We start from the raw sequence: 26,980 nt of genomic DNA on the forward strand, positions 1-26,980 counted from the left end.
AATTGGAAATGAAATGCTAACATATTCCACACCCTTTCCCACCATGGTCTCTAATCCCACAATTGTAGCACATTTTAGTAAGGAGTGCCCTCTAGGTTACATTCTAGCCATCTCCCTCCGCCATAGGTTTTTTTTTTTTTTTTGCAGTACGCGGGCCTCTCACCGCTGTGGCCTCTCCCGCTGCGGAGCACAGGCTCCGGATGCACAGGCCCAGCGGCCACGGCTCACGGGCCCAGCCGCTCCGCGGCATGTGGGATCCTCCCAGACCGGGGCACGAACCCGCGTCCCCTGCATCAGCAGGCGGACTCTCAACCACTGTGCCACCAGGGAAGCCCACGCCATAGGTTTTTAATCATTTTAGAGTTATAGACCTTTGAGAATCTGATGAAATTTATGGATCCCTGTCTGAGAAATGCGGACACATACATACACAGAATTTTACCCACAATTTCAGTGGATTCATAGATGCCCCTAAAGCGTATCAGATTAAAGACTTCTGTTTTATAGTCTCCTTAAGCTCATCCGCTCATGTGATTTTCATTACAACCTATTTGCTGATGATCATAAATCTTTATCTCCTACTGGGTCTCTTTCCTGAGCCCTAGGCTCATTTTTTCCCAACTGCTTTCTGTATCTCTCCACTTGGATATTCACAAAGACCTCAAACTCAATGTCCAAATGAACTTATTGTCCAAAGTTGTTCCCTGATAGGCAGAAGCTAGATGGATTGTTCACTAAACTGAGCAAGAATCTACAATAGGGGTGGGATGAGGCTGTGTTTATCTGTATTTGCGTTGTCTATGAGCCAGTGAGCAGGTATGAGGAGCAGAGTCCTCAGGACACGTGGGTCAAGCCAAAAAACAGTTCAAAGACCTGGTTACTAAACCTGGAGAGTGAGCTGAAAAGCAGATCCAAGTGTGAATGGAATATCCAGTTGAAAACCAGACTAGACAGTACTAAAGAAGAGCAAATAGTCAAATGGAAAAGCACGTATCAGTGTGCAGAACCCACAGAGCAAACAAGAAGGAACTTGAATATTAATTAAGTGAGCTGGGAGGGGGAGTTGGGTTATATCCCTGAACCAAACAGTAAGAAGCTGCAGCAGTTAGAATTGATGTTCTTGCATTAAAGGGAGAGCCTGTAATGCACACCTGTGTTTTCTAGTTCCTGTACCCATCAGAAACTGCTTCTCCCTGTTTTTCCTGTCTCCATGCGTAGCATTCCTATTTGTCTAGTCACCAAAGTTAGTTAGGATTAACTAGCTTTGCAGATCACATGTAATTAATTGGTCACCAAGTCCCCTTTATTCTGCATTTGCAAATATCTTGATTCAATCCTATTTCAGATACCTTAATTCAGTTTCTCCTCATTTTTTACATGAATTATGGTTTATTCCCCTTTGTGTGTGTGAGTGTGTTCAGTCATTCTTCTGAATTTAAAATATTCAATGAAAGTTATTTTTTAAAAGTTCAAATCTGAATGTATTATATCTGAATGTATCATTCCCTTGCATAAACCTTGAATAGCTCCACTAGTACTATAGGATAGAGCCCAGACTTCTTAGAATGGCATGTACTTTTCAGGTCTTTGGAGATTTTCTGGTGATCTTTTTATTGTTTGTTTCTAGGTTAATTCCTTTACCATTAGAGAACTACTCAGTGTGGTTTCAGTCCTTTGAAATATATTGAAAATTGCCTTATAGCCAGCATATGTTCTCACATGTCACTCGAGAGGATGTGTATTCTGCAGCTGTTGCAGAATTCTATAAATATCAATTAAGTCATGTTGTTTCACAGTGTTGCTTAAATCTTCTAATTCTTATTGATAGGGGATGTCTAATTTTATCAATTTTGGAAAAGGATTATTTTTTATTTCTGTTAATTTTGCTTCATGTGTTTTGAATCAGTATTATTAGGAGCAAACCCTTTTATATATTCTTGAGGAATTAACTCATAATTATGAAGTGTCTCTCATCATCTCTGATGTTTCTCTCTGGAAGTCTAGTTTGTCTGATGTAAACATAGCCACTTCGTTGTTTTTATGCATACAGTGTACATGGTATATTTTTTCCATCCTGTTACTCTTAATCTGTGTCTTTAATATTTAAAGTATGTTGCTTATAAGTGGATATAGCCGGTCTTGTTTGTTAAACTCATAATCCCTGACTTTAAATGGACTAGTTAATCTACTTACATGTAACGTTATTACTCACCTGTTTGGGTTTAAATCTACCACCTTGCTGTTTTTTTTCTACTTGAATGTCTTTGTCCCTTTCTTTCTTTTTTCCTGCCTTCTTTTGCATCAGTCTAGTTTAAGTATTTCATTTTATCTCCGCTATTGGCTCTTAGCTCCCCTTGATAGCTATACCTCTTTTTTTATTTGTTTGTTTATGGTAGTTGCTCTCTGACAAGAGCTGCAAACTTTTCTGTGGGCCACAAATGGTCTTTTTCATCTTTTCTGAAGACTCAGATTTTCATCTGGAATCATTTCTTTTTACCCTGATGAAATTCTTTTAGTATTTCTTATAGTAAGGGTATGCTGGCTATTAATCCTCTCAGCTTTTGTTTATCTGAAGATGTCATTATTTCTCCATTATATGAGAATATTTTGCTGAATATAGAGTTCTAGGTTGACAGGTTTCTGGATTTCGTTTGTTTGTTTTACTTTCAGCGCTCAGAATATGTTATTTTATTGGCTTTCATTGTTTTTATGGGAAGTCAACTAAAATTCTTATGAGTGGAATAGTTTTTGGGGGTTTTTTGGGGGGGCTGCTAATAAGACTTTTCTCTTATCTCCAGTTTTTGGCAGTTTGACTAAAATACGCCAAATTCACTGATTGTCTCTTTTGCCATCTCTAGTCTGGGCCTCAGGTTTGATTTGTTTTTAATTAACCTATCTTTGAATTCATTGCTCCTTTCTTCTTCTGTGTCTGGTCTGCCATTAATCCCATCCAGTGACTTCATTTCAGATAGTTTATTTTTCAGTTCTAGAATTTCCGTTTCTCTGCTGGCATCCTCCATCTCTCCACCCATTCTGTTCATCTTTTCCTCTAAATTCTTATTTATTTATTCATTTATTTATTTTTGGCTGTGTTGGGTCTTCGTTGCAGTGCGCGGGCTTCTCATTGCGGTATCTTCTCTTGTTGTGGCTCGTGGGCCCTAGAGCGCAGGCTCGGTAGTTGTGGCGCATGGGTTTACTTGCTCTGTGGCATGTGAGATCTTCCCGGGCCAGGGATCGAACCTGTGTCCCCTGCATTGGCAGGTGGATTCTTAACCACTGTGCCACCAGGGAAGTCCCTAAATTCTTTTAACATATTTATAATAATTATTTTAAAGTTCTTATACATGGGTCTCTCTTTTGGCCTTTTTTCTTAATTATGAGTTATACTTATTTGCTTCTTCACATGTCTTAGAAGTTTTGGTTTCATACTGTACCTTTTGTATAAAAGAAGAGTAGAGAGTAACCTAGGTAATATTTTTGCTTTATTTTTCCCAGAGAGGGCATATTCTTTTTTCTGTCAGGCAGCTAGGGTAATTGGCTGATCATTCAAATTTCAGTGTGTCAGGCCTAGCTGTGGCTGAGCAACAGTTTTAATTAGTTTACTTCTGGATTTAAATGAGATTATGGAGATTTGACCTTTAGCCCAACCCACAGTTTCCTGTGTGCTATAGATAAAAGGTTGATTTCTTTGACTTTTTAAAAATAACAGCTGGCAGGGAGTTGGGTTGAAGCTTAAATTAATTTATTTCACCTCTGGATTGCAACTGCAGCAGGGCCCTGGAAGCTAAGGACCACACAAGACGGGGCGATCTCGGACTTCCCTGGTGGTGCAGTGGTTAAGAATCCGCCTGCCAATGCAGGGGACACGGGTTCAAGCCCTGGTCTGGGAAGATCCCACATGCTGTGGAGCAACTAAGCCCGTGCGCCACCACTACTGAAGCCCGCGTGCCCTAGAGCCCATGCTCCACAACAAGAGAAGCCACTGCAATGAGAAGCCTGTGCACCGCAACGAAGAGTAGCCCCCACTCGCCACAACTAGAGAGAGCCCATGCACAGCAATGAAGACCCAATGCAGCCAAAAATAAATTAATTAATTTATTTATTTTAAAAAAAGATTGGGCGATCTCTCCTTTCTAGCTCTGCTCCCACTGTTACTTACTTAACAAAAGGCCCTTGGGGTACAATTGTTAGACCAAGAGATTTATTTTTACACCTGGGGCTCTTCTAGATTTGGATCCATCATACCAGTCCACACTGCCACTAAAAGTTCAGCTTCTTTTTGTCTCATCAGCAAAATCTTTCACCTCTGGTAGGCCTGCTTTTCTGCCTACCTATATGCAGACTAGGCAGTTGATTGAAGGTAGAACGGGGCTCTTTGCTCACCTTTGAAGAACTCATCCTTCTCTGGAATTGGGTTCATTTAGACTTCTTTGCATCCACTGCTTTTTGATGGCTCTAAAGAATAGTATGAAGTTTACTTTATCTGGTGTTTTCTGATTGTTCGAATCAGAGACCTCCTGCTTCATAACCATAATGGAACTCAGAATAGCATTAAGATTCTTTGTCTTCTGCTTCCAACCTTCCTTTTCAACCTTATCTCGTTTTATCCTTCTAATCACACCCCACTACCTGCCTTTCATTCTTTTGGCACATTTGTATACCTCTGTACCTTTGCACTTACTCTTCTTCCTGCCTTGATTATCTTGCTTCTCTTCTTCATTTTACAACTTTGTCCTTTAAGACTCAGCTCAAATGACACCTCTTCTGTGCCACAGATCCTTCTACTATACTTTGTGCCTGCCTTTACTCTTGCAGTTATCACACTATATTATGATTGTTTATATTATATGCTGCTTCTTTCATACTAAGGACTTTTCAAAGGCGAGGACCACATATGCATTTTGTATCCTGAGCACCAAACTTAATACTTGAGAATTAGTAGGTATTTAATAAAATGATTTTTATTAGCAAAATAAATCTTAGACATAGGAATAAGAATATTTCTTCAACCAAAAATACTATATCCTGATATGAAGCTCTTGTAGACAATATTTGAAGTTATGGCCCAGTTCATAGGTATTCTAACTTATGTGAGAAATGCTCCATCACCCAGAAGTGAGCTCCAGTGGCTATGGCAGTACTTTATTACTGTATCAGTCTGCATTCGGTTGGGGAAAGAGAGCTACTGTAAGTATTATAGGAGTGAGGGGTTTAATATGTTAATTATGGCTTACACAGATGTGGGAGAACTGGAGAACTGAGGGTCTGGAAAATTTTTATCATACACTGGACATTTTATATAAAAGAAGAATAGAGAATGAACTGATAAATCTGTCATAGAAAGATTAGGAAAATAGGCATTAATTAATTAATTAATTTAAGCCTGAGGTGGGTGGAAAGCCAGAGTTTGCAGAGAAGCTCTTGAAACTGCATCTAGCTGTCAAAGTGGGACCTCAGTAAGGGAGCCTAAGGAAGGACCTGTGAGGCATGCCATGGGGATGAAGTGGGAGCTTTAGGAGAGGTCTGTAGAAGCACTGCATGTCTTGAGAATAATGGCTTCTGCTTCATTTCCATTTTATAAATCTCTTCCATAAAAGAGAAAATCATATTTTCTCTTACTGGCAGCCTTTTACTCAGAACCACACCGGGAAGGGAATTATGGGAGACTTAATTTTCTGCCTTAGACAAAAGTAGTTGGTGGTACCAGTTGACCACGGCCAGTCCAGCACAGTTCATCTCTTTGCCAGCCTGACATACATACGTTCCCATTTTAACCCTATTTAACTTCCAAATAAAGATAATGACATTGTACTTCCACCTTACATGATGCAATGATCACTTACAAAACTAAAAGCATATTAACCATCTCCCCAAAAGAGGGGACTCTGTGTTTCACATTGCACTTTATTCATTTCTGGGTGATATTTATTTACTCCCCTAGCTGAGTCACATTCCATCTTTGATATCCTGAAACCTAAATACTGAGATATAGAGTCAGCCCTAAGTAACACACCTTATGTTAGAGCATATGGGAATGGGAAAGGGAGGGGGAAAAAAAAGAAATAGTTAATCTATTCAAGTATATTCATAACAAAGCAGGAAGAATATCTATAACACTATTGTAGTCCTCATTTCTGCACCTGCCACATGATCATGGATGGTATTTGTAATTTCTTTCTTTCTCTAGCTATTTCGTATTCCATTTGCCCTCACTAACCATGTTGGTTGTATGGTGACCCAAACCTTCATTCTAAAAGGGTGTGTGCCAATAATGGTCATGCCTATATTGTTTCCTGTAATTTTCCATTAACTTTCCATTGTAAACAACTGTAATAGAGGATCTTCTGGGTTCTAGGAAATGTCTTTCCTTCCTCCATTGTGTATTTTATTTATTTATTTTAATTTATTTTATTTTTGGCTTCCTTGGATCTTCGCCACTGCACGTGGGCCCTCTCTAGCTGCAGTGAGCAGGGGCCACTCCTTGCTGCAGTGCGCAGGCCTCTCACTGCGGTGGCTTCTCTTGTTGCGGAGCACAAGCTCTAGGTGCATGGGCTTCAATAGTTGCGGCACGCAGGCTCAGTAGTTGTGGCGTACGGGCTTAGTTGCTCCGCAGGATATGGGATCTTCCCAGACCAGGGATCAAACCCATGTCCCCTGCATTGGCAGACGGATTCTCAACTACTGCGCCACCAGGGAATCCCCCCTCCATTGTGTATTTTAAATCCCATTTCCTAAGACTATACTTTCAGGGATCAACCAAGATTACTCTACCCAGCAAGGATCTCACTCAGATTTGACAGAGAAATTAAAACCTTTACAGACAAGCAAAAACTAAGAGAACTCAGCACAACCAAACCACCTTTACAACAAATGCTACAGGAACTTCTCTAGGCAGGAAACACAAGAGAAGGAAAAGACCTACAATAACAAACCCAAAACAATTAAGAAAATGGTAATAGGAACATACATATCGATAATTACCTTAAATGTAAATGGATTAAATGCTCCAACCAAAAGACGTAGACTGGCTGAATGGATACAAAAACAAGACCCATATATATGCTGTCTACAAGAGACCCACTTCAGACCTTGGGACACATACAGACTGAAAGTGAGGGGATGGAAAAAGGTATTCCATGCAAATGGAAGTCAAAAGAAAGCTGGAGTAGCAATTCTCATATCAGACAAAATAGACTTTAAAACAAAGACTATTATAAGAGACAAAGAAGGACACTACATAATGATCAAGGGATCAATCCAAGAAGAAGATATGACAATTGTAAATATTTATGCACCCAACATAGGAGCACCTCAATACATAAGGCAAATACTAACAGCCATAAAAGGGGAAATCGACAGTAACACAATCATAGTAGGGGACTTTAACACCCCACTTTCACCAATGGACAGATCATCCAAAATGATAATAAATAAGGAAACACAAGCTTTAAATGATATAATAAACAAGATGGACTTAATTGATATTTATAGGACCTTCCATCCAAAAACAACAGAATACACATTCTTCTCAAGTGCTCATGGAACATTCTCCAGGATCATATCTTGGGTCACAAATCAAGCCTTGGTAAATTTAAGAAAATTGACATTGTGTCAGGTATCTTTTCCAACCACAACACTATGAGACTAGATATCAATTACAGGAAAAAATCTGTAAAAATACAAACACATGGAGGCTAAACAATACACTACTTAATAACCAAGAGATGACTGAAGAAATCAAAGAGGAAATTAAAAAATACCTAGAAGCAAATGACAATGAAAACGCAACGACCCAAAACCTATGGGATGCAGCAAAAGCAGTTCTAAGAGGGAAGTTTATAGCAATACAATCCTACCTTAAGAAACAAGAAACATCTCAAATAAACAACCTAACCTTACACCTAAAGCAATTAGAGAAAGAAGGACAAAAAACCCCCAAAGTTAGCAGAAGGAAAGAAATCATAAAGATCAGATCAGAAATAAATGAAAAAGAAATGAAGGAAATGATAGCAAAGATCAATAAAACTAAAATTTGGTTCTTTGAGAAGATAAACAAAATTGATAAACCATCAGCCAGACTCATCAAGAAAAAAAGGGAAAAGACTCAAATCAATAGAATTAGAAATGAAAAAAGTAACAACTGACACTGCAGAAATACAAAGGATCATGAGAGATTACTACAGGCAACTATATACCAATAAAATGGACAACCTGGAAGAAATGGACAAATTCTTAGAAATGCACAACCTTCCAAGACTGAACCAGGAAGAAATAGCAAATATGAACAGACCAATCACAAGCACTGAAATTGAAACTGTGATTAAAAATCTTCCAACAAACAAAAGCCCAGGACCAGATGGCTTCACAGGCGAATTCTATCAAACATTTAGAGAAGAGCTAACACCTATCCTTCTCAAACTCTTCCAAAATATAGCAGAGGGGGGAGCACTCCCAAACTCATTCTACGAGGCCACCATCACCTTGATACCAAAACCAGACAAGGATGTCACAAAGAAAGAAAACTACAGGCCAGTATCACTGATGAACATAGATGCAAAAATCTTCAACAAAATACTAGCAAACAGAATCCAACAGCACATTAAAAGGATCATACACCATGATCAAGTGAGGTTTATCCCAGGAATGCAAGGATTCTTCAATATATGCAGATCAAACCATGTGATACACCATATTACCAAATTGAAGGAGAAAAACAATATGATCATCTCGATAGATGCAGAGAAAGCTTTTAACAAAATTCAACACCCATTTATGATAAAAAACCCTCCAGAAAGTAGGCATAGAGGGAACTTTCCTCTACATAATAAAGGACATATATGACAAACCCACAGCCAACATCATCCTCAATGGTGAAAAACTGAAACCATTTCCACTAAGATCAGGAACAAGACAAGAAATTGTTAGTTATTCCCAGGTACTCAAGCTTAATACATTGCATCCAAAATCTCTGTATCCATATCAATAAATTTGGATTAATCCAACATTACATTTCTTCTGCTCTGGTCTTAGGATTTCTACTACACTTTACCTAGGTTTTGCAGATACAAAAAGGCAAAATCTTGAAGTTCTTGTGGTGTGTACAGAACCTCTTCTTGGGTCAGACTTAGTGTTCATCTCTCTGGGGCCTGCTGAGATTTAAGTCTAGTTCTAAGTTTAGAAGCAATAAGAGGTGGTGGGTGGGTCATTGTTCTCCTGCTAGGTGACTACCTCAAGAGAGATCATGAAAGGTTCTTTCGGCGAGAGGATGCCAACTTTTTCAGACCGAGAGCAAAGACTGCCTATATTGGCAAGGAAGGTAGGATGACCAACTATCTTGGTTTGCCCGGGACTGAGGGGTTTCCTGGGGTACAGGACTTGCAGTGCTAGAACTGGGATAGTCTTGGGCAAACTGGGAAGGTTGGTCAACTAGTAGATATGTTGTATTGTTCTGTTGTCAACTTGGTTAACTCTGGGAACTGCCCTTCCCAGAATTCTCTTTGTATGGTTCTAGGCAAGAGCTTGTCCATAGAAGAAATTGTGTGATACTGAGAGGTGGAAGTAAAGCGATGGCCATTTCTTCCTGGAGGTTTTGCAGGCAGATGCAGTGATAGACACAGAGGAGCCTGGTGTTGTCGTGCTTGTCCTTGCTCTTTTCCATTCCAGATCCAGCTCTTCCACCTGAGTGCTGGCCCTCCTGACCAACAGGGGCTCCAGGTCCACCACCATTCTGTTGGCAGCTGACCCACAGAGGTGGTGTGCTACCCAAAGGCAATAGCTCCCTGTGGACTTATCCACAAGCTCTCTTAATAATCATAGTGGTTTTACTGCCCTGTCTAAATCCTGACTGATATATAAGGCTCAGCAGAATTTGAACATTTAAGATGCTCAGCTTTATCAGAATCTTCCCAAACAGCTTCATCCTAATATTCAGGATATCATTCTTTCTTTTTTTTTTTTTTTTTTTGCGGTACGCGGGCCTCTCACTGTTGTGGCCTCTCCCGCTGCGGAGCACAGGTTCCGGATGCGCAGGCTCAGCGGCCATGGCTCACGGGCCCAGCCTCTCCACGGCACATGGGATCTTCCCAGACCGGGGCACGAACCCGCGTCCCCTGCGTCGGCAGGTGGACTCCCAACCACTGCGCCACCAGGGAAGCCCAGGATCTCATTCTTTCAGTCAATGCCTTAACATTAATATGATACCTTACATGGCTGTAAATTCAATTAGCATTGTTATTCAACCATATGCAGGCTCACACTTTGGGCTTGGTTTTCAGAAATATTGATTCAGTGGATGTAAGTGATACGGACATTCAGGGCATCCATTATTTGAAGTCCTGTTCTAGTTGTCTATGAAAATCATCTCTAACTCTGCCCTTGCCACAGCTATGGGAGACATCCTAGTTCACTTCCAGGAAAAATTCCCTCTTTTGACTACATTACTGTAATTGAGCTTCTGGGCTATAGTAGGAGTATTCCAACTAACACTATCCTGGATGAATTTGAAGTGTGATGACTCTTTAGCTATTCCTCATTTCCTTTATTTCTTGTACTCAAATATTAGCTGTTTTAGTTAAAGGAATACTTATCCCATTCTCCTAAGATTTTCATAGACCTTCAAAGTAACAACTGTAGAATTTAACTCAGTTCCTTAACTTGGCATTTTTTTTCAAGTATTTTGCTTTGGTTTTGAAAGCACGCAGAATTGTTTCCTTTAGGCATTCTATAAAGAACATAGGGACTTCTCTGGTGGCGCAGTGCTTAACAATCTGCCTGCCAATACTGGAGACACGGGTTCGAGCCCTGGTCTGGGAAGATCCCACATGCTGCGGAGCAACTAAGCCCGTGCGCCACAACTACCGAGCCTGTGCTCTAGAACCCATGAGCCACCACTGCTGAGCCAGCATGCCACAACTACTGAAGCCTGCAACAAGAGAAGCCACTGCAATGAGAAGTCCGCACACCACAGCGAAGAGTAGCCCCCGCTCGCCACAGCTAGAGAAAGCCCACGTGCAGCAGTGAAGACCCAACACAGCCAAAGATAAATAAATTTATTTTTTTTAAAATATATAAGAAGGTTCAAAGTAGTACATTTTACTCTCTCTTAGAATAACTCAGTCTGTGTTTGAGTATATCATTTTAAGTCTTTGATTATTAAATAAGTAATTACTAAATAATTGCTCTGGGCATAATACCTTCTAGTTGCTTCAAGAGAAGCAAAGACCTGGTTTTTATCCAGAGGGAATATATAGGTAGTTGGAGAGAAAAGATGACATAGAAAAAAATGAGGTAATGATAAGACAACAGAAAATTTTCCACTGTGTTTTAAAAGATAAAAACTGGTTTTAGAAATGCAGGAATTTGTCCACAGGGTCAGACTAAAAGTCTGAAATTACCCTGAGGGAATAGCCACAGCAAGATTGTGCCCTTTGAATCATTTTTCAGAGTCAAATCTTTCTCATCTTCTCTGTCACCATTTTGGCACTGTCATTCATAAATGTATCCCAGTAATTTGTGTTTTCTGCCAGAAGTCCTCTTGGAGGTAATGAGCTTCACGCACTCATATATGCTGTGTAAAAGCAGGTTTTCTTTGTCTTCTGCTTACCTAGATCAGATGTCAAAGGTGCCCCTTTGTTATGTGTACAAGCACTTATTCCTTGCTGTGTCATACATTTTAATTGTCTTCTTTAGCAGCTGTGATCCCATGTGAAGGCTTATGGGGAATCCAGTCTCAAACAAATGAAGAAGGTTGCAGGGTTCCTCTCATCTTTCTCTTTCTGTCTTCTTTAGTTAGATTACCTTTTGAAAGTGAGAGAACACAGCTAAGAGATTTGGCTGGGTAGCTGTTGACACAGTTTCCTTTGGAATATTAAAGAGGGAAATCCCTTCTCTTTATGTCAATAAATATTCTGAATGTTCATAAATGATTGTACTAAACAATAATACCCAGTGCCTAGAAAACCCAGTGTCTGTAAATGAGAATATAATAAACCAGAATAATTAGAAGTAATTTTTTACCCTGTGGTCTTATTCAGGGAAAACATGGGAGAAGACACAGTTCTAGGTTAACTTGGTATCAGATTACTAGTGTCTGAAAGAGCTTCTTCTGATTACCTTTTTAAAAAATTCCATAAAGATCCCTAATAAAAAGGAACATCACTGTAAAATAAAGATATGAAAAAAACTCTATGTTAAAGAATGGGGGGCTTCCCTGGTGGCGCAGTGGTTGAGAGTCCGCCTGTAGATGCAGGGGACAGGGGTTCATGCCCCGGTCCAGGAAGATCTCCCATGCTGCAGAGTGGCTGGGCCCGTGAGCCATGGCCGCTGAGCCTGCACGTCCAGAGCCTGTGCTCCGCAACGGGAGAGGCCACAAGAGTGAGAGACCCGCGTACCGCAAAAAAACAAAAAAAGAATGGGGAAATTTTCTAGTAAGTTTATCAGTGACTGTATTGAAGACCACATTCATAGTACTTCCTTAAACCCAAGATTACTGATGGCCACAAAGAAGGCAGAACAAGGCTTTGACTCACCTTTACTATTCATCTCTAACTCCATATTGTAGGGGTTCCCTGACTAGAAAAGCAGGAAGTGAGAGCTGTTAGCTGGTCTGCTAAAAATCCCAACCCTGTCATCTCCCCTCATTTTTTATCCACTCTGTCTTCTATATCCACTCATAAGCCAGAGCTCCAAGTAAACAACATATCTGGGGAAGAAGGAGCATATGGTAAGGGGCAGAATTTGACCCAAAAAATCAAATTAATGACATAGAAAGCATACTTGGGATGACCATCCAGAATTCACAGTGAAAGGACAGAGATGGAAATGATAGGTAAGAGAAAATTATACATATTAAAGAAAGAAAATTGAGATTTAACCAGTGAATAATAGAAATCTCCAAAGGAGAAACCAGAAGAAATGGAACAGAAGCATTAATCAAATGTATTATTGTAGAAAAGTTTCCAGGGTTGGAAATGACCTGAAGAATAAAAGCGTTCACCGTATTCTAAAGAACATTATGAAAAAAATGTCTGAATCTTGACATGTTTTGGTGGTATTTACAAATTTCAGGGATCCTGGAAAAAAAACAACAACCCTGTATGTATCGAGGCATAAGAAAATAGGTTACCTACAAAGGAACAAAAATTATGCTGGCTGCAGAATTCTCTTCTGTGGTACTAAATAGAAAATGATGGAGTGGTAGTTCTTAACCTGCGTGCACTTTCTGGTGTCTTTGAATCCCCTGAAATAATATGCAGACTTATGTGTGTTGATACAAGTTGCTATTCCTGGAAATAGAATTCATATCTTTTTCTTTTAATTTTTATTTATTTTTTTAGACAGCAGGTTCTTATGGTCATCAATTTTATACACATCACTGTATACATGTCAATCCCAATTGCCCAATTCATCACACCACCATCCCCACCCCCCAACAGCTTTCCCCCATTGGTGTCCATACATTTGTTCTCTACATCTGTGTCTCAACTTCTGCCCTGCAAACCAGTTCATCTGTACCATTTTTCTACGTTCCACAACATGCGTTAATATATGATATATGTTTTTCTCCTTCTGACTTACTTCACGCTGTATGACAGCCTCTAGATCCATCCACGTCTCAACAAATGACCCAATTTTGTTCCTTTTTATGGCTGAGTAATATTCCATTGTATATATGTACCACAACTTCTTTATCCATTCGTGTTGATGGGCATTTAGGTTGCTTCCATGACCTGGCTATTGTAAATAGTGCTGCAATGAACATTGGGGTGCATGTGTCTTTTTGAACTATGGTTTTCTCTGGGTATATGCCCAGTAGTGGGATTGCTGGATCATATGGTAATTCTATTTTTAGTTTTTTAAGGAACCTCCATACTGTTCTCCATAGTGGCTGTATCAGTTTACATTCCCACCAACAGTGCAAGAGGGTTCCCTTTTCTCCACACCCTGTCCAGCATTTGTTGTTTGTAGATTTTCTGATGATGCCCATTCTAACTGGTGTGAGGTGATACCTCATGTAGTCTTGATTTGCATTTCTCTAATAATTAGTGATGTTGAGCAGCTTTTTGTGTGCTTCTTGGCCACCTGTATGTGTTCTTTGGAGAAATGTCTATTTAGGTCTTCTGCCCATTTTTGGATTGGGTTGTTTGTTTCTTTACTATTGAGCTGCATGAGCTGTTTATATATTTTGGAGGTTGATAGGTTTGCAAATATTTTCTCCCATTCTGAGGGTTGTCTTTTCGTCTTGTTTATGGTTTCCTTTGCTGTGCAAAAGCTTTTAAGTTTCATTAGGTCCCATTTTTTTATTTTTGTTTTTATTTCCATTACGCTAGGAGGTGGATCAAAAGAGATTTTGCTGTGATTTATGTCAAAGAGTGTTCTTCCTATGTTTTCCTCTAAGAGTTTTATAGTGTCCGGTCTTACATTTAGGTCTCTAATCCATTTTGAGTTTATTTTTGTGTATGGTGTTAGGGAGTGTTCTAATTTCATTCTTTTACAAGTAGCTATCCAGTTTTCCCAGCACCACTTATTGAAGAGACTGTCTTTTCTCCATTGTATATCCTTGCCTCCTTCGTCATAGGTTAGTTGACCATAGGTGCCTGGGTTTATCTCTGGCCTTTCTATCCTGTTGCATTGATCTATGTTTCTGTTTTTGGGCCAGTACCATATTGTCTTGATTACTGTAGCTTTATAGTATAGTATGAAGTCAGGGAGTCTGATTCCTCCAGCTCCGTTTTTTTCCCTCAAGACTGCTTTGGCTGTTTGGGGTCTTTTTTGTCTCCATACAAGTTTTAAGAGTTTTTGTTCTAGTTCCATAAAAAATGCCATTGGTAATTTGATAGGGATTGCATTGAATCTGTAGATTGCTTTGGGTAGTATAGTCATTTTCACAATATTGATTCTTCCAGTCCAAGAACATGGTATATCTCTCCATCTGTTGGTATCATCTTTTTTTTTTTTTTTTTTGCGGTATGCAGGCCTCTCACTGTTGTGGCCTCTCCCGTTTCGGAGCACAGGCTCCGGACGCGCAGGCTCAGCGGCCATGGTTCACGGGCCCAGCCACTCCTCGGCATGTGGGATCCTCCCGGACCGGGGCACAAACCCGCGTCCCCTGCATCGGCAGGCGGACTCTCAACCAGTGCGCCACCAAGGAAGCCCCTGTTATCATCTTTAATTTCTTTCATCAGTGTAGTTTTCTGTATACAGGTCTTTTGTCTCCCTAGGTAGGTTTATTCCTAGGTATTTTATTCTTTTTGTTGCAGTGGTAAATGGGAGTGTTTCCTTAATTTCTCTTTCAGATTTTTCATCATTAGTGTATAGGAATGCAAGAGATTTCTGTGTATTAATTCTGTATCCAGCAACTTTACCAAATTCATTGATCAGCTCTTGTAGTTTTCTGGTGGCATTTTTAGGATTCTCTATGTATAGTATCATGTCATCTGCAAACAGTGACAGTTTTACTTCTTCTTTTCCAATTTGTATTCCTTTTATTTCTTTTTCTTCTCTGATTGCCATGGCTAGGACTTCCAAAACTATGTTGAATAATAGTGGTGAGAGTGGACATCCTTGTCTTGTTCCTGATCTTAGAGGAAATGCTTTCAGTTTTTCACCATTGAGAATGATGTTTGCTGTGGGTTTGTTGTATATGGCCTTTATTATGTTGAGGTAGGTTCCCTCTATGTCCACTTTCGGGAGAGTTTTTATCATAAATGGGTGTTGAATTTTGTCAAAAGCTTTTTCTGCATCTATTGAGTTGATCAAATGGTTTTTATTCTTCAGTTTGTTAATATGGTGTATCACATTGATTTGCATATATTGAAGAATCCTCGCATCCCTGGGTTAAATCCTACTTGATCATGGTGTATGATCCTTTTAATGTGTTGTTGGATTCTGTTGGCTCATATTTTGTTGAGGATTTTTGCATCTGTATTCTTCAGTGATATTGGTCTCTAATTTTCTTTTTTTGTAGTATCTTTGTCTGGTTTTGGTCTCAGGGTGATGGTGGCCTCATAGAATGAGTTTGGGAGTGTTCCTTCCTCTGCAATTTTTTGGAAGAGTTTGAGAAGGATGGGTGTTAGCTCTTCTCTAAATGTTTGATAGATTTCACCTGTGAAGCCATCTGGTCCTGGACTTTTGTTTATTGGAAGATTTTAAATCACAGTTTCAATTTCATTACGTGTGATTGGTCTGTTCATATTTTCTATTTCTTCCTGGTTCAGTTTTGGAAGGTTATACCCTTCTAAGAATTTGTCCATTTCTTCCAGGTTGTCCATTTTGCTGACGTAGAGTTGCTTGTAGTAGTCTATTAGGATGCTTTGTATTTCTGCAGTGTCTGTTGTAACTTCTCCTGTTTCACTTCTAATTTTATTGATTTGAGTCCTCTCCCTCTTTTTCTTGATGAGTCTGGCTAATGGTTTACCAGTTTTGTTTATCTTCTCAAAGAACCAGATTTTAGTTTTATTGATCTTTGCTATTGTTTTCTTTGTTTCTATTTCATTTATTTCTGCTCTGATCTTTATGATTTCTTTCCTTCTGCTCACTTTGCATTTTGTTTGTTCTTCTTTCTCTAGTTCCTTTAGGTGTAAGGTTAGATTGTTTATTTGAGATTTTTCTTGTTTCTTGAGGTAGGCTTGTATAGCTATAAACTTCCCTCTTAGAACTGCTTTTGCTGCATCCCATAGGTTTTGGATCGTTGTGTTTTCATTGTCATTTTTCTCTAGGTATTTTTTGATTTCCTCTTTGGTTTCTTCAGTGATCCCTTGGTTATTTAGTAATGTAGTGTTTAGCCTCCGTGTGTTTGTGTTTTTTACGTTTTTTTCCGTGTAATTCATTTCTAATCTCATAGCGTTGTGGTCAGAAAAGATGCTTGATATGATTTCAGTTTTCTTAAATTTACTGAGGCTTGATTTGTGACCCAAGATGTGATCTATCCTGGAGAATGTTCCGTGCACACTTGAGAAGAAAGTGTAATCTGCTGTTTTGGGATGGAATGTCCTATAAATATCAATTAAATTTATCTCGTCTATTGTGTCATTTAAAGCTTGTGTTTCCTTATTAATTTTCTGTTTGGATGTTCTGTCCATTGGTGTAAGTGAGGTGTTAAAGTCCCCCACTATTATTGTGTTACTCTAGATTTCCTCCTTTATAGCTGTTAGCAGTTGCCTTATGTGTTGAGGTGCTCCTGTGTTGGTTGCATATATATTTATAATTGTTATATCTTCTTTTTGGATTGATCCCATGATCATTATGTAGTGTCCTTCCTTGTCTCTTGTACCATTCTTTATTTTAAAGTCTATTTTATCTGATATGAGTATTGCTACTCCAGCTTTCTTTTGATTTCCATGTGCATGGAATATCTTTTTCCATCCTCTCACTTTCAGTCTGTATGTGTCCCTAGGTCTGAAGTGGGTCTCTTGTAGACAGCATATATATGGGTCTTGTTTTTGTATCCATTCAGGAAGCCTGTGTCTTTTGGTTGGAGCATTTAATCCATTCACATTTAAGGTAATTATCGATATATATGTTCCTATGACCATTTTCTCAATTGTTTTGGGTTTGGTTTTGTAGGTCCTTTTCTTCTCTTGTGTTTCCCACTTAGAGAAGTTCCTTTAACATTTGTTGTAGAGCTGGTTTGGTGGTGCTGAATTCTCTTAGCTTTTGCTTGTCTGTAAAGCTTTTGATATCATTATTCTGAATTCTTTTTCTGGAAAGTGCCTATCTCCACTTCGTTTAGTTGTTTTACTGGGGTTTTATCTTGTTCCTTTTTCTGGTACATAGCCCTCTGCCTTTTCATCTTGTCTGTCTTTCTGTGAATGTGGTTTTTGTTCCACAGGTTGCAGGATTGTAGTTATTCTTGCTTCTGCTGTCTGCCCTCTGTTGGATGAGGCTATCTAAGAGGCTTGTGTAAGTTTCCTGATGGGAGGGACTGGTGGTGGGTAGAGCTGACTGTTGCTCTGGTGGGCAGAGCTCAGTAAAACTTTAATCTGCTTGACTGCTGATGGGTGGGGCTGGGTTCCCTCCCTGTTGGTTGTTTGGCCTGAGGCAGCCCAACACTGGAGCCTATCTGGGCTCTTTGGTGGGGCTAATGACTGACTCTGGGAGGGCTCACGCCAAGGCATACTTCCCAGAACTTCTGCTGCCAGTGTCCGTGTCCCCACGGTGAGCCACAGCCACCCCCTGCCTCTGCAGGAACCCTCCAACACTAGCAGGTAGGTCTGGTTCAGTCTCCCCCGGGGTCACTGCTCCTTCCCCTGGGTCCCGATGCACACACTACTTTGTGTGTGCCCTCCAAGAATGGAGTCTCTGTTTTCCCCAGTCCTGTCGAAGTCCTGCAGTCAAATCCCACTAGCCTTCAAAGTCTGATTCTCTAGGAATTCCTCCTCCCATTACCGGACCCCTAGGTTGGGAAGCCTGATGTGGGGCTCGGAACGTTCACTCCAGCGGGTGGACTTCTGTGGTATAAGTGTTCTCCAGTCTATGAGTTACCCACCCAGCGGTTATGGGATTTGATTTTACTGTGATTGTGCCCCTCCTTATGTCTCTTTGTGGCTTCTCCTTTTTCTTTGGATGTGGGGTATATTTTTGGGTGAGTTCCAGTGTCTTCCTGTCAGTGATTGTTCAGCAGCTAGTTGTGATTCTGGTGTTCTCACAAGAGGGAGTGAGAGCACATCATTCTACTCTGCCATCTTGGTTCCTCCTCCCAGAATTCATATTTTTCATCATATTTTTGCAAATAATTTCCATTACCATTCTTCATTTCATTTGAAAATATGAATTCTTATAATATTTTGAACATTTCCACTATTATATTTGTTGTGATCTGTGATCAATTATATTTGATGTTACTATTATGATTGTTTTGGGCACCTCAAACCATGCCCATGTAAGACAGTGAACGTAGTTGATAAATGTTGTGCGTGTTCAACTGGCATTTCCCCCATCTCTCTCCCTCTTCTCAGTCCTCCCTGTTCCCTGAGACATAGCAGTATTGAAATTAGGCTAATTTATATCCCTACAATGGCCTCTAAGCATTCAAGTGAAAGGAAAAGTTGCACATCTCTTACCTTACATCAGAAGCTAGAAATGATTAAGCTTGGTGAAGAGAGCAGGTAGAAAGCTGAGATGGGCTGAAAGCTAGGCTTCCTGCACCAATGGTTAGCCACGTTGTGAATGCAAAGAAAAAGTTGTTGAAGGAAATTAAAAGTGCTACTCCAGTGAACACACAAATGATAAGAAAGCAAAGCAGCCTTATTGCTGATGTGGAGAAAGTTTTACTGGTCTGGTTAGAAGATCAAACCAGCCACAACATTCCCTTAAGCTAAAACCTAATCCAGAGCAAGACCCTAACTCTTCAATTTTGTGAAGGCTGAGAGAGGTGAGGAAGCTGCAGAAGAAAAGTTTGAAGTTAGCAGAGGTTGGTTCACGAGGTCTAAGGAAAGAAGCCTACTCCATAATATAAAAGTGCAAGGTGAAGCACCAAGTGCTGATGCAGAAACTACAGCAAGTTATCCAGAAGATCTAGCAAAGATAATTAATGAAGGTGGCTACACTAAGCAACAGATTTTCATTGTAGACAGAGCTGCCTTATACTGGAAGAAGATGCCATTTAGGACCCTCATAGCTAAAGAGGAGACATCAATGCCTGGCTTCAAAGCTTCAAAGGAAGGCCGATTCTCTTGTAAGGGGCTAATGCAGCTGTTGACCTGAAGTTGAAGCCAGTGCTCATTTACCATTCTGAAAATCCTAAGGCCCTTGAGAATTATGCTAAATCTATTCTGCCTAGGCTTTATAAGTGGAGCAACAAAGCCTGGATGAAAGCACATTTATTTACAAATACTGAATATTTTAGCCCACTTTTGAGACCTACTGCTCAGAAAAAAGATTCTTTTCCAAATATTACTGCTCATTGACAATGCACTTGGTCACCCAAGAGCTCTGATGGAAATGGACAATGAGATTAATGTCATTTTCATGCCTGCTAACACAACATTCATTCTGCAGCCCATGGGTCAAGGAGTAATTTTGACTTTCAAGTATTATTATTTAAGTAATACATTTCATAATGCTTTATCTTAGACAGAAAATGGTTCCTCTGATGGATCTGGGCAAAGGAAATTGAAAACCTCCTGGAAAGGATTCACCATTCTAGACGCCATTAAGAACATTCATTGGGGCTTCCCTGGTGGCGCAGTGGTTGAGAGTCCGCCTGCCGATGCAAGGAACACGGGTTCGTGCCCCGGTCCGGGAAGATCCCACATGCCGCGGAGCGGTTGGGCCCGTGGGCCATGGCTGCTGGACCTGCGAGTCCGGAGCCTGTGCTCCGCAACGGGAGAGGCCACAACGGTGGGGGGCCCACGTACCACAAAAAAAAAAAAAAAAAAAAAAAGAACATTCATTGATTCATGGGATGAGATCAAAATATCAACATTAACAGGAGTTTGGAAGAAGGTGATTCCAACCCTCATGGATGACTTTGAGGGGTTCAAGACTTCAGTGGAAGAAGTAACTGTATATGTGGTGGAAATAGCAGGAGTACTGAATTAGAGGTGGAGCCTGAAGATGTGACTGAATTGCTGCAATCTCATGATGAAACTTTATTTATGAGGAATTGCTTCTTCTGGATGAGCAAAAAAAGTGGTTTCTTAAGATGGAAACTACTCCTGGTAAAGATGCCATGAAGACTGATGAAATGACAGCAAAGGATTTAGAATATCCCATAAACTTAGTTGATAAAGCAGCAGTAGGGTTTGATTGACTCCAATTTTGAAAGAAGTGCTACTGTGGGTAAAATCCTATCAAACAGTATTGCGCAGCTACAGAGAAATCATTCATGAAAGGAAGAGTCAGTCAGTGCAGCAGACTTCATCATTGTCCTATTCTTAACAACTGCCGCAGCCACCCCAGCCTCAGTAACCACCACCCTGACCAGTCAGCGGCCCTCAACATCAAGCCAAGACCCTCCACCAGCAAAAAAATTACGACTCACTGAAGGCTCAGATGATGGTTAGCATTTTTTAGCAATAAGGCATTTTTAAATTAAGGTATGTACATTATTTTTAGGCATAATGCTATTACACATTTAATGGACTACAATGTAATGTAAACATTAGTTTTGTATGCACTGGGAAGCCAAAAAATGTGTGTGACACACTTTATTGCAATACTTGCTTTATTGCAGTTGTCTAGAACCAAACCCACAATATCTCCAAGGTAAGCCTGTGTTATTTTCTGTTGTTGTTGAATCTGCATAGCTGACATTGATAGAAGTTCAACATTGCTTTTTTCAAGTATTCATTTTTGGGACTTGAAATCTTGAATAAGCATCAATGGGCTTCATGTGAATTCTTCATATATTTTTCACTTAATGTATTTTGCATTTCAGCAAGTGACACATTCTCCTAGATAGTGATTTGACAGGCAAGAGAGCATACAAAGACTTCATCTTGTAGCGAAAACCTATTGATCATGTTTTATAATTGAAGGAAGATTGTGCAGACTATTGCCAGTTCCTTTCTGTTTTTCTACCATTTTTCAACCCAGAGATGCTTCTTTTTCCTTCCAAGGAGATAGTAACAGTACCCCAGAAGCCTGCCCCTCCAAATTATTTCCTCTTCCTCTTTCCTTCTTTCCACAGATAACTTCTGTCCTGAATTCTGCCATCATGGATTTAATTTTGCTTGTTTTTTTTTTTTTTTTTTTTTTTTTTTTTTTTTGCGGTATGCGGGCCTCTCACTGTTGTGGCCTCTCCCATTGCGGAGCACAGGCTCCGGACGCGCAGGCTCAGCGGCCATGGCTCACGGGCCTAGCCGCTCCGCGGCATGTGGGATCTTCCCAGACCGGGGCACGAACCCGCATCCCCTGCATCGGCAGGCGGACTCTCAACCACTGCGCCACCAGGGAAGCCCTTTAAATTTCATATAAATGGAATCACACAGTATATTTTCAGGAAAGAAAAAAAGCAGTCTCTGACATCTAAGAACTGATCTGACACAACTAGGCCATGGTTTATTAGGAACTGGCTTGGTCAGATAGTTGGACTTCCTTGTCCACCCCGTCTCTGCCTTTAAAAGCCTTCCATTTTGTACAGCTCCTTGGAGCTCCTCTCTGCTTGCTAGATGGAGTGCTACCTGATTTATAAATTGTTAAATGAAGCCAATTAGATCTTCAGTAAAAAAGCAAATAGTTAAAAAAAAAAGAAAGAAAAAGAAACTGGCTTGGTGCTCACCACTAGGACATGTTGGTCTCTTATTGGGTATAAATGATCTCACAGAACACCAACACAAGACAAGATTACTCTTTAACCATGATGAACTGAGAAAAGACAAGGCCACTTTATAATTTTGTTTGAGCACAGAAAATATCAAGGTCACTGTGCAAACCACAAAATACCCAATACCCACCTCTTGTTTAATATGAGTTGATTGCTGCTTCTTACAAGTAGCTTTAGTCTCACTTCTAGTCTTCCTTCCTTTTAGATAAGATTTATTACGATACCCAGTTATAGAATCAGCCCTGCTTGCTGACAGCACCCAGTCTAGAGCAAACCCCTGTTTCCTTGGACTCTTCCCAAAATCACCTAACCAAAACCTGAATCATGAAAGTCCTTTCTAATGCTCTTTTACTGAGACATCCCCCATTTCCCATGTTGTGTGTCTTCCCTTGATTAAATGAGTAATGAATTCACCATGTTCAACTACAGCTATATTCCTAGTAGTCTTCAGCTGGAGGGTATTGACAGTATTCTTTTGTGCCTGGTTTCTTTCCTTTAACATTTGTGAGTTTCATGTTGTTGCATTTCACAGTAGTTCATTTTTGTTATTTAATGTGATACTATAGTTACACAACTATTTGGACATTTGAGTTGTTTATAGTTTTAATGTTGGTATACAATATCCTTGTACATGTCTTTTGAATGAAAATGAGTATGCATTTTTGTTGAGAATATGCCTGAGATTTACATTAGGAGTTCCCAAGACCACTCACAGTAATCCAAAATTCTTATGCTTACAGTTGCAGTTGATTATAGCAAAAGGATATAAAGTAAAATCTACAAAGCGAAAAGGCATATGGGGGAAACTCTGGAGGAAACCATGTACTGTCTTTCAAATGTCCCTCACAGTGGAGTCACACAGGATTTCCTTCATTCACCCAGCTACATGTGTGACAACACATGTGAATGTTGCCAACCAGGGAGCTCACCAGAGCTTTTGAATCCAGGGTTTTTAATTGGGGGTTGGTCATGTAGACATGTAGAACCCCCCAGAGAAAAAACAGATGTTCACCGTAAATAAATTACTAACATAAACTATCTGCTGAAACTGGTACAGGCTGGCCCAAGGCCTCAGACATGCAAAAACATTCTTATAGACAGAACATTCCAAGCTCAGATCCCAGGAGCCAGCCAAGAACCAGTCCTGAAAATAGGCCTTTCTTGGGAATGTGCAACATTTGAGCAAGGTTAAGCCTGCTGAGTTATTCTTTTTCTTTACAGAATCAATGTATGGAGGGCATTTGTACCTGCAAATTTAGGAGATAATGCTAAAGAGTTTCCCAGAATGATTATACTCTATCACTAGCAGGTGTATGAGAATTTCAGTTACTCTACATTGTCAATATTTGTTGGTCAATCTTTTAAAATTTTAGTCTTTCTTGTAGGAGCGTAGTGATGTTTTATGATGGTTAAAATTTGTATTCCTTAATTACTAATGAGAGCTAACACTTTATGTTATTTGCCACTAAACTATGTTATAAAATGCCATTTCAAGTCTCTTACCCAATTTTCTACTGAATCATTTGCTTTTTCCTTAATGATTTTTAGAAATTCTCTACATATTTTGATGTGTGGGGTTTATATGTATTTCACATATCCTTCTCCCACTTATCTGCCTTGCCTTTCTCTCCATTAAGGCTGTCTTTTCAAGAATAGAAGTTCCTGGGACTTCCCTGGCGGTCCAGTGGTTAAGACTCCATGCTCCCAATGCAGGGGGCACGGGTTCGATCCCCGGTCAGGGAACTAAGGTCTGCCTGCTGCATGGCACTGCCAAAAACAAACAAACAAACAAACAAAGAATAGAAGTTCCTATGCTCAAGCTAATGAATGGTTGCAGGTATGTCTGAGTATAGATCCCTTGTACTGAGATGTCTCTGGAAAGAATGAGATGAAGATTTATTACTTTTTTTGGTCTGCTCAGCATCTTTAAGCTTTGGAAATGGGCTGTCAGTCATGTAGCCCTGCCTTTCCTGTCATGGGGATGAGGGGGTGAGGGGAATGAGGGGAGCAGGGAGTGGCTGGACTTGGGCTGGCCAATCAGATTACTCAATATCCCTGGGCTTAGTGAATTGTCTGGGAGATCATATGAACCAAGGGGGCCAGAGTATTTTCATAGATTGATATAGATGCTGAGGGAAAGGGGTTCTCTTTCTTCTTACTGGGATTGGAAGCCAAAAGATGATGTAAACCTAGAGCTAATGAAGGCATCTTTCCCACCATTTGGAGAGAGCCTGTCTAAGGATGAAGTCATTGTGATGATAAATTTGAGGACACTTTATAGCATGAGGGAAACATATCCTTTATTGTTTCCTTGAGCTGTTTTGATTTGGGTCTCTACTATTTACTATCTGTGTATTTTGACTAATATAATACCAATTACCCAAATTTCTCCTGGTGCTAAAACTGATATTCCCTCTGAAAAGTGTTCAGCTGCTAATCAGAAACTAATGTGATTTAAAAAAAAAACACCTGTTTCTAATTTTTAAAAAGTTCCTAATTTTAATGCCTAGTTTAGTATCCTTTTCTTTATGTTTAGTGGTTTTGTTATACCATTTAATAAATCTTTTTCATAATCCAAGGCCATGAAGATATTCTCCTATGTTATCTATAAAAGCTTTATTGCTTTACTTTTCTCATGTCAATCTGTAGTCTACCTGGAATTGATTTTTTTTATTGTGGTAAAAAATGCATAGCATAAAATTTACAATCTTAAGTATTTTTAACTGTGCAGTTCAGTAATATTAAGTATATTGACATTGTTGTGAAACAGATATCCAGAACTTTTTAATCCTGCAACATAAACTTTCTACCCATTAAACAACTCCCCATTCCTCCTGTCCCCTCAGCCCCTGACAGCCACTTTCTATCTCGAATTTGACTCTACTCTAGGTACCTAATAAAAGTGGAATCATACAGTATTTGTCTTTCTATGACTGGTTTATTTCATGTAGCATAATGTCCTCAAGGTTCATCCATGTTGTAGCATATGACAGGATTTCCTTCCTTTTTAAAACTGAATGATATTTATATTTATATACCATATTTTGTTAATTCATTCATCCATTGATGGACATCTGGGTTGCTTCTACCTTGCGAATAGTGTTGCTATGAACATGGGTGTGCAAGTATCTCTTTGAGACCCTGCTTTCAATTATTTTGGATATATACCCAGAGGTGGGATTGCTGGATTATATGGTAATCTTATTTTTAATTTTTTGAGGAACTGACATGCTGTTTTCCATAGCAGATGTACCATTTTACAATTGTACCAACAGTGCACAAGGGTTCTAATTTTTATACATCCTTGTCAACACTTGTTATTTTCTGGGTTTTTTTGTTTTTTTTTTTTTGCGGTACGCAGGCCTCTCACTGTTGTGGCCTCTCCCGTTGCGGAGCACAGGCTCCAGATGCACAGGATCAGCGGCCATGGCTCATGGGCCCAGCCGCTCCGCGGCATGTGGGATCTTCCCGGATCGGGGTACGAACCCGCATCCCCTGCATTGGCGGGCAGACTCCCAACCACTGCGCCACCAGGGAAGCCCTGTTTTTTTTTTTTTTAATAGTAATCCTAATGGGATTACTAATAGGTGTGAATGGTATCTCATTGTGGTTTTGATATGCATTTCTCTGATGATTAGTGATGTTGGGCATCTTTCCATATGTTTGTTGTCCATTTGTATCTATTCAAATGTCTGTTTAAATCCACTGCTCATTTTTTAATTGGGTTGCGTTTTTGTTGTTGTTGAGTTCTTTGTATGTTCTGGATACCAAACCCTTATCAGATGTATGATTGCAAATATTTTTCCCATTCTGTAGGTTTTCTTTTCATTCTCTTGATAATGTCTTTTGATGGGCAAAAAAATTTTTGGGGGGGGCCAAGCTGTGTGGTTTGTGGGATCTTAGTTCCCCGACCAGGGATTGAACCCAGGCCTCCTGCAATGGAAGCGTGGAGTTCCAACCACTGGACCGCCAGGGAATTCCTGAAAATTTTAATTTTTACACAGTGTACTTTATCTGTTTTGTTTTCTTTTGCTGCTTTTGATGTCAAATCTAAGACTCTGTTGCCACTTCTGAAGTTAGTTTTTTCCTAATAGTTTTATACTTTTAGTTCTTATGGTTAGGTTTTTTAAATCTATTTTGAGCTAATTTTCATATATGGAATGCCATTGGGTTACCAGCTTCATTTTTTTGCATATCTGGTTGGACCAGCACCATTTGTTGAGGAGATTATTCTTTCCCCATTGAATAGTTTTGGCACCCTTGTGAAAAATCAACTGGCCATAGATGTTTCAGTTTATTTCTGGAACTGAAGTTCCATTCCACTGGTCTGTATGTCTACCCATGTACCAGTACCAGTGTTTTATTATAGCTTTGGAGTGAGTTTTGAAGACTCTGTGAGTTCTTGAACTTTTTCTTTTTCAGTGTTGTTTTGGCTCTTTAGGACTCCTTGCAATTCTGTATGAATTGGATGATTGATTCTTCCATATCCTCAAAAAAAAAAAGCTATTGTAATTTTGATAGGGATTACATTAAATCTGTAGATCACTTTGGGGAGTATTACCATCTTAATAATATTAAGTCTTCTGATCTATGAACGTAGAATGTTGTTTCATGTAATTATGTCTTCTTTAATTTCTTTCATCAGTGTTTGGTTGTTTTTATTGGGAATTACTAACATTACACCTTGAGGAACTGGGAAAAAGAATAGAAAACTAA

General features: G+C 39.7%; 2 protein-coding genes across 3 annotated transcripts in view; one reads left to right on the plus strand and one right to left on the minus strand.

The window, feature by feature from the left end:
- SEPTIN14 (septin 14) overlaps window positions 1-14,011 on the minus strand; it is a gene marked incomplete at both ends in the record, with an annotated part of 572,766 nt that extends 558,755 nt beyond the window's left edge. The window contains one exon of the mRNA XM_079719629.1: window positions 13,850-14,011. Within this exon, the coding sequence (XP_079575755.1) occupies window positions 13,850-14,011 (162 nt within the window). The remainder of the gene's footprint in view (window positions 1-13,849) is intronic.
- Window positions 1-23,205, plus strand: part of TPST1 (tyrosylprotein sulfotransferase 1) — a gene marked incomplete at both ends in the record, with an annotated part of 52,358 nt that extends 29,153 nt beyond the window's left edge. Inside the window, one exon of one of the 2 annotated variants that reach the window (XM_079719628.1) lies at window positions 23,005-23,205. In XM_079719628.1, coding sequence (XP_079575754.1) covers window positions 23,005-23,205 — 201 coding nt within the window. Of the gene's footprint in view, window positions 1-20,070; window positions 20,976-23,004 lie in introns of those variants that run through there. The other variant, XM_079719627.1, reaches the window with a different exon arrangement.
- Window positions 23,206-26,980: the final 3,775 nt, after the last annotated feature.

Source organism: Hyperoodon ampullatus (assembly GCF_949752795.1).
Source record: "Hyperoodon ampullatus genome assembly, chromosome: 14".
NCBI classification, from domain to species: domain Eukaryota; kingdom Metazoa; phylum Chordata; class Mammalia; order Artiodactyla; family Ziphiidae; genus Hyperoodon; species Hyperoodon ampullatus.